At 38.7% G+C, this 19,248-nt stretch overlaps 1 protein-coding gene across 3 annotated transcripts in view; it reads right to left on the bottom strand.

The window, feature by feature from the left end:
* PCSK5 (proprotein convertase subtilisin/kexin type 5) overlaps nt 1–19,248 on the bottom strand; it is a 468,314-nt gene that overhangs the window by 371,209 nt on the left and 77,857 nt on the right. For all 3 annotated transcript variants that reach the window (XM_054502930.2, XM_054502928.2, XM_054502929.2), the window contains exon 3: nt 2,225–2,338. In XM_054502930.2, the coding sequence (XP_054358905.1) occupies nt 2,225–2,338 (114 nt within the window). The remainder of the gene's footprint in view (nt 1–2,224; nt 2,339–19,248) is intronic.

Genomic DNA, 19,248 nt, shown 5'->3' with positions numbered 1-19,248 from the left:
TAACCAAGCATGGTGGTGCACACCTATAGTCCCAGCTATTTGGGAGGCAGAGATGGGAGGATTGCTTGAGTCCAAGAGGTCAAGGCTGCAGTGAGCTGAGAGATCACGTCACTGTACTCCAGCCTGACAGAGTGAGACTCTGTCAAAAAAAAAAAAAAAAAAGAAAAGAAAAAAGAAAAACCTCATAAAGTACTTAGCACATTGCCTGGTGCATAGTAAGTACTCAATAAATGTTATGTATTTGTAATATTATCATCAAATATGTGTTGAAAAACACCCAACATGTTAAATGGCCAATCAAAAGCTCTTCTCTCAGTCTTTCCTCATGTTAGAAAGACATGAAATAATAGTGGTTCTTCAGAGTGACAAGATCTCACTATGCAGGCACTGAAACCTTCAGCCACCAGGCTAGCCAAGGGGTTAAAGCCCTGGTCATGGCTCCTGCTAGAGTCCAGTCTGCCCTGCTGGGGTGATGAAAGCATCAGGGAAAGCTACCAGATAGTTCTACTGTCCAGTGGATCATGCATAGACAGCAATTTGGCTCTTTCCTATGAGAACAAGCAAAGAGGGTCTCTCTCACCCTGGTCTTATAAACAGGGGTGTAGAGGCAGCTTTGCTTCCTCCTATCTCTTAATCCCATTACATTCTTATCATTTTGTCAGTGCAGACAAAGCTCCTTAGCTCCTGCCAGTGCTCAGTCCAATGCCTTCCCTTGGGGTTCACTCTTTGCGGCTACTGGGGCTAAGGATGCTTAGATCCACCTTCCCTTGAACTTAGCTTTATGATTCCTCCCTTTTTCCTCCTTAAACCTGAGGAAAATTTCTGTGTAAAATTCTGTTTGGGGTCCAAAATATTTCCATTACCTTTCATTTCTGAGTAAGACCAAGAAAAGGGAAATTAAGAGAAATACCAGCCACATTCACCCATCTCAAAATAAGCACAAATTCCTAGCCTTACAAGGTGCTGGGTTAGCTTTCTGGGGAAGATATAAAAAGGGATCAAGATGCAGAGCTTGCCCTCAAGAGACTCCCCCGCCCCCAAGTCCCATGGGGAAGGTCAAAAAACAATATGAATAACTACAGTGTAAAGTGCCATGATGGATGCTATGAGCAGCAGGGAGAGGGTCCAAGAGACCAGAGGAGGGAAAATGACAAAAGATAGGAACACAGGAAAGGCCTTCCAGAGCAGTCAGCCTCAGGTGTGGGCTCTGAGGACAGGGGATCCTGACCCAAGGAGGTGGGGAAGGGCAGGGAACGTACTTCAGGCAGAAGGAATGGGAGGCAGGGAGGCAGGGAGCCAGGAAAGCATGAGGCAGCTATGGGAATGCTATGGATTCATGTTCTTCTTTCAGTTTGGAGACATTTTGTAAAGAAGCAGGAACAGGAATACAAAAACTAAAGTAGTATAGTGAATAATATACTGGCAAAATTTAGCAATAAAAACTTCCAAGAAAGAAGAAAGTAAAGGGTGATTTACACATTATAGAGCAAATTGGTGACATGTGGATCTCATGAGTAAGAGTAAGTAACATATTCAAATTCATTTCTCAGTGATCATGAACCTAAGATCCCTAAGAGATTAGAGATGTATGTTTTCAAAGGAGGCCATGCCAAGTGAACTGGTGGATTACTCTTCCCAACATGTTAAGTAAGTTTCCTTCACTGAAAAATCTTTTGCTTGAACCATGAACTACCAAATCGAACACTTTCCAATGATTTCTTTTCCTGGTCTACTTTTACAAAGTATTACCTAAAGTGAGAGGGCACACATTAGATGACATAATTTTGGGGTCTGTTGCTTACCAGCAGAGTCATTTCAATGATGTTCAAGAACCAGTGTGCATTAGCTAGACTAGTTTCAAGGTACAGTAAATGTGTATCAGAGGTGAACATGATTATTGATAGGTCTAAGGGTATGTGCACCTTTGCATATTTTTCTACCCTCTGGCCCAAAATTAGAAAGCTACTGCACAAAGTAAGCTCTCAAACAGAATTTCTGTGAATCGGAACTCCCTTCTTTTTCTCTTTATTTTAACCAACAAGCTAAGTTAGAAAGAAAATCCACACAGCATCATAGGCCATTAACCAATCTCAAATGGTGGGTATTAAAATAGGAAATAATCCCTGGTCAGTATTTCTGTGCCCTCCCAAGACCAACAGATTCTCTGCATACAACACAAAACTGGATGACTTGGCCGTAGGCCAGGCTTCCTTAGCAAGCTTACCATATACCACATGCTGGGCCATTTGGGATCATTGAAATAGGTAGACTGGGCACGATTGAAGTCATAATCCCTCTTTGTCCGCTTTTTTACCACTTGCTGTTGGATCCATTCCACCTGCCAAGAAGGACATTTGGTGAGTATTCACGTTTCATCAGGGTTATCACAACATAAATGACAGTCTGAGGCATTTCCCATTGTAAGTCAATGCTATTTAAGTCATCAGTTTCATTGTGGCTACTAAAATCTCTGAGTCTAAGTGCTCAGAGATTCCTTAGAAACCCAGGGGTTTTTTTGTTTGTTTAATGCAAGCAGGTGTTTTAGTTTTTTATATACAGAGTATTTATACCTCTCAACAACAAGCTAACTTTTAGCTTTCTCAGAAATCCTATTTTACTTCCAATTTATTACAAATTGGTAATGTTAATTTTTAAGGTAATTTTTCATCCTTACTTTATACTAAGGGCTAGCCAACTTTTTCTATAAAGGTCCAAATAATACATATTTTAGGCTTTGCAGGTCACGTGGTCTCTGATGCAATCACTGATTTTGCCATTGCAGCACTGTAGATGATATATAAATGAATGGGTGTGAATGTGTTCCAATAAAACTTTATATACAAAACCAGGCTGGATTTTGTTCCACACGCCACAGTTTATAATTCCTGACTTACTGACTTAGAGTATGCATCAATTTTTAAAAACACTCTGGGATCAAAATGCTCCAGGATCATTTTTTTTTTTTTTTAAATGGCTTTCTACAACACCGTGCGGTGGAAAAGCACTATTTGGAGAGTTGAACAACCAAATCCCTAGTCCTACCTCTGGCACAAAATTGGAGAAGCCACTCAATTTCCTATGCCATAGGCTCCCTGCCAACTGTAAAATTCAAACATGCTCTATTGGAGAAACATCTTAATATTTAGTTATAAGCTTGTTTAAACAAAGTAACCAGAAACCTTGAGTCTAATGCAGAATTTATAACCTAGTGGTAGGGGTGTGTATGGGAACACTTTCTTTAAAACAGATTATCCTTATGGCAACACAAAAATAAGCATGTTCCAGTTTTAGCGGGATGTCTCAAATGCAGAATCAGCCCTGGTGGCATTCTTTAATTTGTGCCTAAATGCTCCTTTGTTTGATTTCTTCTGGTGATAGCTCATTTAGTCACAATGCTCTGGAATGTTTTGTTCCACCATTTATCCCTCCTCTCTACAAAGGAATTAAAAAATCAGTGGGGAGGAAGGGAGCTTTGTGGTCCACTGCTGTAATTCCATATCCAGCCATTCAGTAAACATTTTAAGATCTCCCTCACCTACTCAATTAAAAGATTACTGGAGAAGGGATCCTAAGGCATCCTTCTCAGTCAAAGTGGAGCAGCAAGGATGGGTTTGCACATACATTTTCTATTTCCAGGAAACAGTTTAACCTCTTCATTTCAAAAAAATCTAAGGAATCAGGTTCATTCACTCATTTATTCATTCAACAAACAAGTGCTAGGTACTGTGTTAGAAATACAAAGATGAGTAAGAATTGGTTTTACCTTTGAAGGACTTACACTTTACCAAGGAAATGTAACAAGTATTCCACAATTCTCCACTTCATAAAAATATCTTTACCTCCATGAATGACATCTGACACAGGCCCTATCACTGTATTACTTAGACTATTTATGATGATTTTGACTATGCAACTTGTAATCCTTATATTACTGTCTATAAGTATTATCCTAATAAAGTTAACTAGTTCATATTTGCATGCTTGGTAAAAGAAGGCTGCTTAGACAACTCTTTTCAAAACTAATCCTATATTGGCAGTGGCCTTTCCTAATGAAGCATTCATAAATTCCACACTGCCAACCTCTATGTGTGCATAAACCGGAAAGTATCACGTCTTCACCAGTGTGGACTCATTAAAGAGACTCCTAGAGATCAGGACAGTCTATCCTGGGGTGGGAGTGGATAACTGTTCCTTAGAAGGACACTATAAATATTCATTTCTCCCTATGCACACATTCAAATAGACAAATGAAATAAGTATGTGAGAAAACCAAGTGACAGCCATTTTCCTAGATGAACTATAGGTACTAAAATAGAACAAAATATCTTACCCGACAGCATCCCTTCTATAATTTTACCAAACAAAAATGCTTAGTTACAGGACTTAGTGGCTAGAAGGTGACACAGCAACTTGGCATCTAGATTTGACTACAAGTCACTCTGTCTGATCACAGGGCTGCAATACTCAAGAAAAGTTCAGTGGGTTTTTTTTAGTGTCAAATACCATGTATTTTGTCTTGGTGCCTTATGGGTATGTGTATATAGCCCTGTATTTTTTGGAAAGTGGGAAAAGCACCTCTTGGATCGGAAGGTTTCTATGACTGGAAAGACCATATTTATATTTTTAAGCTATTATCCATATGTCTATCCTTGAGCTCTTTAAGGAAAAAGCCAGAGGTAATGCATTATACAGATTTTATTTCTTGCCAAGAAGCCTCATGCAAAGAAAAGACACTTAAAAATTCATTTTCATAAAACTATGGTCAGCCTAAGAGAAGGGAATTATTGTGTGCTTTGCCTCACTGGGTTAACTTTTGAAAGTTCTATTTCCCATACATTAAGGAACTACAGTTAATCCAGGGTGTAAAAGCTACTGGACCTTTGAAATCATTAGTCTATCCTTCGTTAATTTAAACATACATGTGCTACATGATTTCAGAGACACTCCCTCCCTCTACTCAGAGTACTCTCTCCCTTTGGACGTTGGTCCAAGTAAACATTGTGCATTTGCTGCTTAAGAACCTTTGTCTAAAGATGTCCTGCTTTATAAGATCCAAAACACATTAATTGACAGTTACGGGAAGCCTGCCCTCATAATCTCAGCTGAACTTGTATCTCATTATTTTGGAATTTGCCAGCTTTCTGATACTACACATGGGGAAAGCAACAGGAGGAAAAAAAATGTGATCATATGAATATAAATTATGTAAGTTATTACATAAATATAAATGGGAAACAAATTATGCTGTTGCTTTAAAAACGCATCCTGCAGTGATAGGGAATCAGCCCTTTAGATATTAAAAAGTATTATGCTAATAATTAAAACACATATTAGTAGCAAATGTCTACAGATATACCAATGTAATAGCATAGAAAGTCAAGAAATTGACCCAAAACATGTTAGAATACAGTATATGATACTGGTATTATTCTAAATCAGTAGGGAAAAAAATTACTTCATAAATGTTTTGGAACACGTTGGTTGGAACAACAACCAACTGGAAAAAAAAAATAAAGCTGAAGCCATTTCTCATGTCTTAGGTCAGAATGAATGAATCAAATATTTAAATGTAAAGGTACTTTAAGAAATATGAGAGATGTTTAACACTAATTTCAGAGTGCAAGATTGTATCTAGATGATTTAGAAACATTGACTAATTTAGCTACATAAAAATAATGTGAACGACATGGCCAAAAAAAAAGAATCACAGGGAAGGTAAAAGACAAACTGGGCAAAAGTGTATAGCTCTTACCATGAACAAAAGTCTATTTCCCTAATATAGAGAGAGTTTCAACAATTAGTAAGAGAACAATTCAACAGGAAAAGCAGCAAAAGATAGGGGTAGAGAAACCTCTGGAAAGGTAAATCGGGTTCTTAAACATATAAAATACACTTAGCCTCCTGCATATTAAGACAAAAGCAAATAAAACCAAACTGAGATACCACTTTTCACCTTTCAGATACAAAGAGTCTAAAGGTTGATAACATACTGTTAGTGGGGGCATGGGAAAAGGTTCATTCTCACATAATGGTGAGGGGAATGGAAACGTGTACAACTCTATGGAAGATAATTAAACAATTCCTTTAAAAAGGACAAAAGAAGTAATCTATTTTAGGAGTTTATCCTACCTATGTACACAGGTGAATTTGCGAGGTTATTTACTAAAACACTGCCAGTAAGAACTAAAAATTGTAAACAACCTAAATATAATATCAATAGAGATTAATATAATAAATGATAGCATTTCTGTATGATGGAGTAAAGTACAATACAACCATAAAAGAGAATGAAATGGTCTTAATGTACTGACAGAGAATCATCTCCGTGATACAGTTAAAATGGAAAAAAAAATGTAAGTTACAAATGGTTTAAAGGGATACTATATTTCTGGCATCTCTCTAAAGTGATTATACACAAAAAACCTGATAAACTGGTTGCTTTCTAGGCAGAAAACTAGTGACTGGATACAGGGATAAGAGGGAGACCTTCTACTGCATGCCCTTTTAAATCTTGTTACTTTTGATCCATGGGAATATGTTACCGATACACACTATCATACAATCAAAAAACAATTTCAAATATGACTAAGGCTGGGCCCAGTGGCTCACACCTATAATCTCAGCACTTTGGGAGGCCGAGGCAGGAGGATGGTTTATGCCCAGGAGTTCAAGACCAGCCTGGACAACATAGCAAGACTTCCATCTTTACAAAAAAAAAGAATGTTTAAAAAAGTTGCCAGGTGTGGGGACATGAGCCTGTAGTCCCAGCTCCTCAGGCAGCTGAGGTGGGAGGATCACTTGAGCCCAGGAGTTTGAGGCTGCAGTGAACCATGATCAAGCCACTGTCCTCCTGCCTGGGTGGGGGAGTGAGATCCTGTTGCTAAAAAAAAAAAGACTACAAGTCTAAATCACAACGTATTTCTTTAAAAAGCAGTTAATGAGAAAAAATAATACATACAAAGTGCCTTAGATGATTTTATATTATATTCCAACACAACTTAAATATTAAGAAGAGTTGGGTAAAGTAAGAAAAAGGAGTTGGATTTGGAAAGAGCTTGGTTATTATCTTAGATTAGCTACCAGTCACCTATGTGATCTTGCAAAAATCTTTGTGGGCCTCTTTTATCTGTAAAATGAGGGAAGGCATACTAAATGTGTCCTCTACTCTCTTTCTTCCAGCTTTGAAATTTTATCTAGAGAGTCTAATTCTGTGGTTTGACTAGGAATAAACATTTTGTTAAAAACAACAGACAGGTGAGGTCGATGTTCTAGTTGATCAATGATCTTAAGTCATTCTGTGAAGATATGAGATTAATATTCATAAAGGAGTGTCGTAAATCATATGTTACTCTATGATTTGAATGAAACAGTTGCCAGGAAATAAAATAGGTGGTATTCCATATTTTGTATCTTGTTTGAACTAACTAGCTTCAACCAATTTAGGGAAAAGAACATAAAAATACTTCCCCTCTATTTTCTTCTCTGACTTTGAAAACAAAATAGAACACCTTGGGTGTTGTTTTTAAGTATGAGTTAGGTGGATAATGGACATACATGTTTTTGCTATGGAAAGCAAGGGCTTAAGAAAACGTTTTAGTACTGACATTTTGTCACCTTTTTAAAGAAAAAAATTATCAAGATCGTTTAAATTCTGTTTATTTCATATAGCTACTTGTGAACCAAATAAAGCCTTACTTTTGATGTGATGGAGAATTTTTACTTGATTTGCTTGAAACAGGCATTTTGAATCTTATTTAATGACTGCAAACATCAAATGCTTCCATCAGAGAAAACATCTGGTCATGAATGTGAAGAATCATTAATTTTTGAAAGGTCATTCAGAGGGAAGTTGTGAAATAAACACTGCATGTACATTCAGAACAGTGTTACCAAAGAAAATATAGGCCAAACTGAAAAACCTGACTCTGCTGTAAAATTTTATATTTAGTTGGCTTTCTCTAAGGAAGCTAAAATTTTAGAAATGTATGTTATCAATTTAATCTTGCTAAATTTTGTTTATAGAAAAACTCATAGTGTTATTGTTCTAATTACATTACTCACTTTCAAAGAATTAACATCATATTTCTCCCCTTAAGCTATTCCCCTATTATGCACCTACTTCTAAAAATTTGATTTTCCAATTTGTTGCTTGTTTCTTTTCCCCAGTTTTGATAAGATGAAATGTGAATGTGAAAAAAGAAATGGTTATATCCAATCAAAGCACTAAAATGTGCTTTCCACCCTCAAGACCCTTTCATTTATTTTTGTTCACGCTAAAATATTTATTGAGTAGCTCCTATGTGGGAGGCACTCTCTGGATAAACTACAGAATGGCAGTGAACAAAACAGCCAACTGACTTTCATAGTTACTGATGAAAAAGTTAAATGATGCAAAAAGTAAATAATGTAAGGAGGTAGAAAGTGATTATGGAGGAAGGGATTATTTCAAGTAAGGTGGTCAAGAAAGACCTCTTTGAAAGATGTGATATTTTAATAGAATTTTGAATAATGAGAAACCATCTGTGCAGATTTCTCAAAGAAGATATTACGGGCAATGTGACCAGCTAATGCAAAAGCCGTCTAGAACAACTGTGTACCTTTGTATTTTTGTTTACAGTTCATCCATGAGCTACAGATGCCTATTGCAATTCCTCAGGCCTACCAGTATTGCATTCGCCCTCCAGTGGACAGACAAAGAAGCTCACTCAAATCATGGAAGCAGAACCCCAGCCAGCATTACCCCATTAGTAATCAGGAGCCTAACTGTGGGCTCCTGATTACCTGGAATATAATCTAGAAGGGGGATACAGGTTCCAGCTGAACTTGTCCCAACAACTCCACCAACTTCTCAGCTAATGGTGATAAACTCAGCTGAAAGAGGGATCAAGCAAGGCCCTCTAAAGCATGAGGCCCTAGGCAAAAACCCTCTTGCCCAGATCTGGAGGTAGTACCCTTGTGATGCCAGCCAGTATGAACTGGTTTTTTTTTTAGAGGGCTTTGATGAACATCTGTCTTTTCAATTAAATTATGGAGTAAAAATCACAGATTCAATCAATGCTGCCATCTAAACAGCAGATAAATTATAAAATAATCTCTATGATAAAAAGTGTCCCAGGGCGGATGCGATAATCCCAGCACTTTGGGAGGCCAAGGTGGGCTGATCACCTGAGGATAGGAGTTCGAGACCAGTCTGACCAAAATAGAGAAACCCCGTCTCTACTAAAAATATAAAATTAGCTGGGCAATCCCAACTACTTGGGAGGCTGAGGTAGAGGAATCGCTTGAACCCGGGAGGTTGGAGGTTGCAGTGAGCCGAGATTGTGCCACAGCACTCCAGCCTGGGCAACAAGAGCAAAATTCCATCTCAGAAAAAAAAAAAAAAAAAGGGAAACATCCAAACAAAGCCTAAAATTCAACTTAGTGCACCATCAGATGTATGTAGATCATTGTACTAGGAATCAGAAGACACAGTGACTTAATCCTTTGATTTTGGATATTAACCCCTCTGGAAACTCTATGAAAAAAGAAATAATATCAGTTGTTGGATGAATCTTGCTAAACAATTTAACATTAAATTAGGTTTTATAAGAACAAAGTAATTCTTTCTGGAGCTATTAAAATATCTAAAAACATCCTGTATGTGATCTTTACACCTACCATAGCAGCATGATTCCCTCTGTGCCCAGAGCTAGGCTAGACTCTGCCACAGATGGGCAGTGTAGAACAAATTGGGAAAACATACTACTCAAGTTCATGGTAGAGGACTACCAATCACTAGTCTGGCCACTTGGGCAAATCACATAACTTCTTGGTATTCTATACTCTCATTTGTAAAATGGAATTACCTGTATTGTTAAGAGGGTCACACTTACAATGTGCTTCACAATTGCAAGCTCCAAAAGTACTTAGTAACTTGTGTTTTAATTGCATGTTTCTACCGCTGGCTTGGGGCAAAAGAAACTAGGTTTTAGATCCCTAGTACCAAAGGCAATGCTTGACAACAGGCCCTCAAGAAATAGGTAAGGTGAATGGATATTTTTACCTTGTAAGTACATTTCTTGGTAGGGATGTCTAAATTTTCTCCTTATTAAAAGAAAAAATAGCAAATTTTAAATAGAAGGGCGTGGGAAAAAAAGGAGCCAAAAATTTAGGCTTAATCCTATCAAGTTACAAAATGTTTCGTATTTCAACAACAGATAGATGGTAGCACAAGGATGATTATATTACTTAGCAATGAACAACATGTAAAAATATTAATGAAGGATATGATCTTTCTTTACATAATTCTATGTTTTTAATGTTTCATTGACCCCTTCTCTGTTTGACACCCACTTGAAACCCACTCTTGGCCAGGCGTGGTGGCTCAAGCCTGTAATCCCAGCACTTTGGGAGGCTGAGGTCAGAGCTCGAGACCAGCCTGGCCAACATGGCAAAACCCCATCTCTACTAAAAATATAAAAAATTAGCCGGGCGTGGTGGGAGGCGCCTGTAATCCCAGCTACTTGGGAGGATGAAGCAGGAGAATTGCTTGAACCCAGGAGGTGGAGGTTGCAGTGAGCTGAGATCACACCACTGCACTCCTGCCTGGGTCACAGAGCGAGACTCTGTCTTAAAAAAAAAAAAAGAAACCCACTCTTGTACACATTTTTATCTTTTGAGATGGAGCCGTTTCCTCCACCTTACCTGTCTTACTGGTAAGGCTGGAGGAAATGGCTCCGTCTCAAGAGACAAAATCTCAGAAGGAAAGAGATAAAATCTCAGAAGCAAAAAAGACAGTGGGTACAATTAAAATGGATAAACACAGAAGAACAAAGTAGGTGCTGACACAGGTCAAGAACCTGGAATATGTGGCGGGTCGGGGGAGGGAGAGTATCAGGAAGAACAGTGAATGGATGCTGGATTTAATACCAAGGTGAAGGGATGATCTGTGCAGTCAGCCCACGTAGATGGCACACGTTTACCTACGTAACAAACCTGCACATCCTGCACAAGTACCCCTGAACTTAAAATACTAGTTAAAAAAAAATTTCATTGCATGTATGTTTATCCATCCACCCATTAAAAAACAATTTGGTTTATTCCAATCTTTGGCAATTATAAATAAAGCAGTTATAAACAAACATATGACTCTAGAAATAGATACGAGCAGTTGTTTCATAAACTGCAAAGACCTAGGTTTGAATCAAGTCAATGAAACCTATTATGTTAAGTGATGCATTCTCCCAGACTAATAAAAGACATCTCCAGCATTTCAATGGTCAATGCCAAGTCCATAATCAAAGCACACAGCAAAAGAAGTATGAATTTAAAAGTACTTACATAGGGGAAAATACAAAGAGCATAGAAATGACTGTCAACCAGCTCTTACAGCTAAGTGGAGAAAAGGTGCCAAACTGATAAATTACGGGATATTTCTTTAACATTTAAATATTAAATGATTAAATATTTGAATTTTAATATTTTGATATTAAATATTAATATTTAATAAAAATATTAATATTACAACATAATAACATAAATATTGAATAAAGTATTTAATATTTTAAACATTTAAATTTAAGACTACCCATCTTGGCTGCTACTAATAATACCCATAAGCAACTGTTTTTTCACAACTTGTAAGGACAATTTTTTTTTTTTTTGGCTTTACTTTATCCTTCCAGGAAAGATAATTTCAAAGACTTCAGGCTCATTTTTCCATTGATGATGTCGCTCCCAAAACTTGCTTAAAATCTCTCAAAGGCAAGACACTTATTTTATATTTGTCTCAAGTAAATTTGTTCTTTGGGACAAGTTTAATTTGTCCTCTGGGGAAAAAAAAGGATAGCTCCCTTATTCCTAGTCATGCCAAGATGCTTTCTAGAGGGTAAAAAGAACTTAGTTTATGTAAAAAGAGAGAGAGGGAAAACAGAGAAAAAGGTGTGTGTGTGTGTGTGTGTGTGGTGTCTGTGTGTATGTACCCAACATGAAGTAGGTGGTTGGGTATTAACAGGAAAAGCCAGTGATGAGAACTCATTAAATACTTGTTGAATGGAAAGATTATAACCCCAAACCTTCCATTTTCTAACTTGTATTTCAGGTTCTTACATTTTAAACTTTAGGACATCTCATTTAATCAATAAGAGGAAATTTGAAAACAATTTCGATTGCTCATGTATTAAAAGGAAACAAATTCTAAAGTACCTAAAATAAATTCTACTGTCTGAATGCCACCTGGGGTTAAATTCACACCATTTGATTAAATGCAGTCTTAATTCAGAGATTGAACTGGAACAACACAGAATTCCCTCCAGCTTCACTCTAGGATCAAAATCATCATTGCATGAAAAACACAGTGGCATGACTTCATTCTACATTTATTTGTCTTTTGAATAATCATCCTCTAAGCAATTTGAAAGCCAAGGCAAGGTAATTAATAAAATCTATTCAACATTTAAAGTAAATATATGTTACATCACTCTGCTCTTAGTATTGTTGAAGTTTTAGATAACTGCAGGAATGACAATTTTACCTTAAAACAAAGCATTAATCACTTAATGGGTTTTTGTTCTTTGACCAATCCCACAAATCTGTGCCTAAATCATTTCAGATATCCCCAGATCTGTATTTGCAAAAATTGGATGCCCTCAAGTTGTATATCAAGTGAATACAAAGAGGAGCTTTATTTTGTACAGAGTAGAGAAATTGTTCAATTCAGCTGAGATTAGTATAAAAAAGAGGCAAATGCTGGCAAAGGAAAGGGCGTTCTCATTGTTTCTCCAAGCAGAGGACATAGGGTGATCTGCTAAATATCAAAAAGCATGTCAGCATCTTGCTTCTCAATATAACATACCACTTAATTCCATAGCTCATAAGCAATAGTCATGAAAGCTATATTTCTATGGAGAGAAACACTCTTCCCTTGTGACTAATTCAGCTCCATTGCACATACTGTCTTCTCCTAGCTATTTAAATATAAATGGCAATGGCTATTGTTTCTAAATTTCCATGGCTCCTACTGCTATGGTTTTGATCACAGTGGGAAAACTCAGGGAGGGGGAATGGTTTGAGTGTGTAAGTTCAGAGCTGGGTACCAGGAGTTTTCATTTCATCCATTTTGCGCTTTCTCTTTTTAAATAAGAGGCATTCTCAATACTCTGGGAGCTTCAGTTTTATGTTTTTTAAATCTTTCCAGCATCTTTCAATGTCTTCATTGTCAGAATTTAAAATCTTAGAAGTCAAGGGGTGACCAATTGTTATGTTGGCAAGCTCTAGCTTTACGAATCAAAGGGAGATGGGTAAAAATCAGTCTTCTTTCTGTTGTTAGAAGATAAATATGCAACTTTTAGGGAAATGTGTGAAGTCTGCATAAGTGTACTCTGTCCCCTTGAGGTTAACCTATGTTTTTAAATCCTAAAATGAGTTCAAAATACATAAATAAATAAGTAGCATGAAGTCGCTGGTGAGGAGGAGTGTGAATGAAGACCCGCAATGTGGGCCCCACACACAACAGAGAGAAATGATAAGGGACCGCCTTGGGGGAAGGTCTCTGACTTGGGGTTTTCATTATATTTTCCTTTTTCCTGAACTCTAACCTTACACTTGGCAGAAAGGGCAGGGGTGTTTTGCAACCAAAAACACTGGAATTGTGGCAGCTCTTAAACACCATCATCACCCTCTGAAATATTTAGCAAACAGCTACTTTGGTCAGGGTGGGGGAAAAGCATGCCTTTTGGCCTCAGGGAAAAATGCTGTCCAAAATCCCCGGGCAAAGGGAAAGGGACTGGCATTTTCTCCTCTAAATCCAGTTGCCTGAGGCAAACCGAATGTTTTCTCAATTTGAGTGCTATTCCCTCACCTCAGAAACCACTGTCGGGGCTTCCAGCGAGGTGGTACTTGACAAAACTTGCGGGTCATAGCACATAAAATTCTGGAAGAAGGCCTGATGAATGAGTGCACCGGCTGGAGCTCCCGTCGGTCCTACGCCAGCCCTATGGGAAGGCGAACAGTGCCCCAGCTCCCAGCTTCCTGGCAGTCTCCATGTGTGTTGCAGAGAGGAGTGCCAAGTCACTTCACTGGGCCTCCCTCACCCTGAACACGTAATCCTTGCCCACCACAGTCAATTAGAGAAGCCCTGGGGCTGAGGCTCAGAGAAGGAGAGAGAAAACACATTTTCATCACTGTCATCAAGCCTGACACTTTCTCAGTCTGAAGACCCAGAAGCAGCGAATCTCCCCCACCAAGCTTCCTTCTTTCACGCTGTGTGTTTTGGATGGCTCACCCTGGAGTCTGTTGTGTCAATGTTCACGGAAATATGATGTGTGTACTGGACCCAAGGAGGGTGCCTATCACCAGTTCTCTCTCTCCGCTCCTCGGCCCTCTGCCCCTAAAAGGGTTCCACCCTGGCACATTTGGGCCCTCAGCACTAAAATGAGAGTTGGCCTTGACCACAGTTCCCAACAACCCTACTGAGCATTGGTGACTTGAGGAAGGGCTGTCAAATTTCTAGCACCTGCGTTACTTTTTAAAGATTTTGTTCAGTATAATATTAAATACTTAGCAGCTCTGTATCAGACTGAAGAAAAGTAGAGGATAAAGACTGAGACTATAGGCTAGAGGGAGGCTGAGGATCTAACTAGATTTCCTGGAGATCCAGGAGGCCAAGGCCAGGTCTCCAAGCTTCTCTAGTCCCCACAGTGGCTATGCTAGTGCCTTGCCCAGAGTAGGTGCTCCGGAGTGATTCACAGAATCAATGACTGTATTCACTGCTCTTTTAGTCAAAGAATAATTGGTAATCCTGTTGTTTTCCAGGGCCTAAACGCCTAGGAGAAAGCAGAAAAGCAAGCCCTAGTTCAAGAGTTCTCAGTCTGGAAAGAGGAAGAAAATAATCCTATGTCATTTACAGTTAGGAGCATCTGGACCTAGGTTCATGACAGACCAATGAAGTTCTGTCACAAAGCTAAGGCGTAAATAATGTAGATGTTGATGGTTGTTTTTCAGGTACTCTGACTTCCAATGGGTAGAGAAATCACTGGTTATAATAATTGTTAAAATACAACTATTTAATGTTTTTCATGTTTTGTGCAAAATAAACTATTTCTACCCATTGTTTCCTTAATGCCACCAAACTGTCCCATGAAAGAATCATCCATTTTTTTTTTTAACCAGGGAGACTGAGGCATAGTGGGGTTAAGTGACTTAACCCAGTCACATGATTGTAAGGGACCTGAAACAAGAACCCTGATGATGTAAATCCATGCCCATGGATTTCCATAGAGCACAGGAACTCCCTTCTGAAATATCTATCTTCTCAGCTGATGGCATAGGTTAGGGGAGCACATCTTTTTTCTCTCCCTTTGGGTTATCACAACATTTCAAAGCCTGGAGATTAATCGAAGCCATTCAAACACTTTACTAAAGGTTGTACAGTTGAAAGGTGGGGGAAGGAGGAAAATAGGAGAGAGACAGCCCAAAAGCTTCTTAAGCTGAAAAGCAACTTCAACAAAGTCTCAAGATACAAAATCAATGTGTAAAAATCACAAGCATTCCTATACAAAACAACAGACAAGCAGAGAGCCAAATCATTAATGAATTCCCATTCACAATGGCTACAAAGAAAATAAAATACCTAGGAATATAGCCTACAAGGGAAGTGAAGGATCTCTTCAAGAAGAACTACAAACCACTGCTCAAGAAAATCAAACAGGACATAAACAAACGGAAAAACATTCCATGCTCATGGATAGGAAGAATCAATATTGTGAAAATGGCCATACTGCCCAAAGTAATTTATAGAGTCAATGCTATTCCCATTAAACTATCATGGACATTCTTTACAGAATTAGAAAAAACTACTTTAAAATTCATATGGAACCATAAAGAGCTCATTTAGCCAAGACAATCCTAAGCAAAAAGAACAACACTGGAGGCATCATGCTACCTGACTTCAAACTATATTACAAAGCTACAGTAACCAAAACAGCATGATAGTGGTACAAAAACAGACATGTAGACCAATGGAACAGAATAGAGATCTCAGAAATAAGACCACATATCTACAACCATCTGATCTTCAACAAACCTGACAAAAACAAGCAATGGGGAAAGTATTCCCCATTTAATAAGTGATGCTGGGAGAACTGGCTAGCCATATGCAAAAAATTGAAACTGGACCCCTTCTTTATACCTTATACAAAAATTAACTTATAGAAGAAAATCTAGGCAATACCATTCAGGACATAGGCATGGGCAAATATTTCTTGATGAAAATGTCAAAAGCAATCACAACAAAAGCAAAAATTGACAAATGGGATCTAATTAAACTAAAGAGCTTCTGCATAGCAGAAGAAACTATCATCAGAGTGAACAGGCAACCTACAGAATGTGAGAAAATTTTTGCAATCTATCCATCTGACAAAGGGCTAATATCCAGAATCTACAATGAACTTAAATTTACAAGAAAAAAAACAATCCTATTAAAAAGTGGGCAAAGGACATGAACAGGTACTTCTCAAAAGAAGACATTTATGCTGCCAACAAACAAGAAAAAAAGCTCATCATCACTGATCATTATAGAAATGCAAATTATAACCACAATGAGATACCATTTCACACCAGTTAGAATGGTGATCATTAAAAAGTCAAGAAACAACAGAGGCTGGTGAGACTGTGGAGAAACAGGAACACTTTTGCAGTGTTGGTGGGAATGTAAATTAGTTCAACCATTGTGGAAGACAGTGTAGCAATTCCTCAAAGACCTACAATCAGAAATACCATTTGACCCAGAAATCCCATTACTGGGTATATAACCAAAGGAATATAAATCATTCTACTATAAATGTTCACTGCAGCACTATTCACAATAGCAAAGACATGGAATCAACCCAAATGCCCATCAATGATAGACTGGATAAAGAAAACGTGGTACATACACACCATGGAATACTATGCAGCCATAAAAAAGAACAAAATCATGTCCTTTGCAGGGACATGGATGGAGCTGGAAGTCATTATCCTCAGCAAACAAACACAGGAACAGAAAACCAAACACTGCATTTCTCACTTATAAGTGGGAGCTGAACAATGAGAACATATGGACACAGGGAGGGGAACAACACACACTGGGGCCTGTTGTGGGGGTGGGGGTGGGAGCAGAAGGGAGAGCATCAGGATAAATAACTAATGCATGTGGGGCTTAATACCTAGGTGATGGGTTGATAGGTGCAGCAAACCACCATAGCACACATTTATCTATTAACAAACCTGCACGTCCTGCATGTGTATATTGGAACTTAAAATAAAATTAAGTTGTCTAGGTGTGGTGTCTCATGCCTGTAATCCCAGCACTTTGGGAGGCCGAGGTGGGCAGATTGCATGAGCTCAGGAGTTCAAGACCAGCCTGGGCAACACGGTAAAACTTCGTCTCTACCAAAACACAAAAAAATTAACCAGGTGTGGCAGTGTGCGCCTGTAGTCCCAGCTACTCAGGAGGCTGAGGCAGGAGGACTGTGTGAACCTAGGAGGCGGAGGTTGCAGTGAATCGAGATCGCACCACTGCACTCCAGCCTGGGCGACAGAGCGAGACTCCATCTCCAAAAAAAATAAATAAATAAAATAAAGTTTAAAAAAAGACAAAAAATAGCATAGAGAATGGCATAACTCTAGCGCCTTTATGGTCCACATAAGGAATTTTGGGAGGTCCTCACTTACTGGAAGCATTTAAAAATGGTTGAGACTCATTTAGTCTGCAAATGACAGGAGAACTGTTTGATGAGCAGAGAATAAAAACCTAAACAGGCAAAAGAATTCTTAGGCACAGCCTTGGCAATGATGATAGAAATCCTTTTTCCCTCCAGGGAACCTTCTGACTTGTAATTTAAGAGCACATAAAGTTCAAGGCCTGAAAATTGCCCAAATTTTGAAAAAGGAAGAGAAAAACCTGTAACCAAAATCTTTAGTTATCCAGCTGCTCTGAATTAGATTGAATTAACAAGAGACTGAATTAACAAGATGAGGCAAAAGGTATGATGGTTACTGATTAAGAACTGGGTTTCTGTGGCGGGGCATGGTGGCTCACACCTGTAATCTCAGCACTTTGGGAGGCCGAGGTGGGCGGATCAACTGAGGTTAGGAGTTCAAGACCAGCCTGGCCAACATGGTGAAACCCCATCACTACTAAACATACAAAATTAGCTGGGCATGATGGTGCACACCTGTAATCCCAGCTACTTGGGAGGCTGAGACAGGAGAATTGCTTCAACCTGGGAAGTGGAGATTGAAGTAAGCCAAGATCATACCACTGAACTCCAGCCTGGGTGACAGAGCAAGACTCCATGTCAAAAAAAAAAAAAAAAAAAAATGATTTCTGGAATCCAAGGAACCCATGTTTGAGAATTCTCACTTGCCCAGTGCAAAGTAGGGTGACCTCAGGCAAGTTAACCTCTGTATGGAAAATGGCGAAGATCAATGAATCTAAAGAGTAAATGAGCTAATTCATGTCAAATACTCAGTACAGTCCTTGGCACAGGAATATCCACCATGTGACTATGGTAATGCGTTCATGAACCAAGCTACGCCCACCAACGAGCTTGCTTCTTTTATTGGTCCAAGAACTGCAAGCTTGAGTTTAGACCCGACTGACCAGAGAATGATACTGAAGGTAGAAGTTTTATAAAGAAAGTAGAAAGCTGGAGACCTATACTATCCAGCCCTTTACTTCTTTGTTTCAATTTCCCTAGGTATAAGCTTAAGGGGTTGAGTAAGGTCAGTGATTTGACTCCAGGGGTCCAGGGAAGTGCCTCCAAGACCCAGGGAGTGAAGTTAAGCAGTAAGGCCAATCAATGTTCTGGCCCCCCTCCTCTCTACTCTTCAAAGTAAGCCATCTCTTGAATGAAATGTTCTGCTTCAAACAAGAAGACAGTCACCAAAGTTCTGAGATTCTGTGTAGTTAGTAAAAGTTGACTGAGTCTCTGAAACTTGAGGACCTACTTTTGTCTAGCATTAGGACAATGACATTAACCTCTGAGAACTGGCATCCAGATCACTTATACAAAATTATAGCTATGTTAAGTTGATTCATTGTTGTTTGTAACAAATTTTCTAACTACTTTTTCTTATGGAGTAATTAGCAGTAGCCTTAGAATGAAGACAAGAACCGTCCTCAGCTGTGTTGATGCCAGAACCCACCCCCGACAGAGGGCAGACCATAAGGTTTCCCCATTGAAGTGGACTTCCAGACCTTCTCTATAGCAATTCCAATGAACACAAATG

Source organism: Pongo pygmaeus, chromosome 13 (genome assembly GCF_028885625.2).
Source record: "Pongo pygmaeus isolate AG05252 chromosome 13, NHGRI_mPonPyg2-v2.0_pri, whole genome shotgun sequence".
NCBI classification, from domain to species: Eukaryota; Metazoa; Chordata; class Mammalia; order Primates; family Hominidae; genus Pongo; species Pongo pygmaeus.
This window is presented reverse-complemented; position numbering and strand designations above follow the sequence as displayed.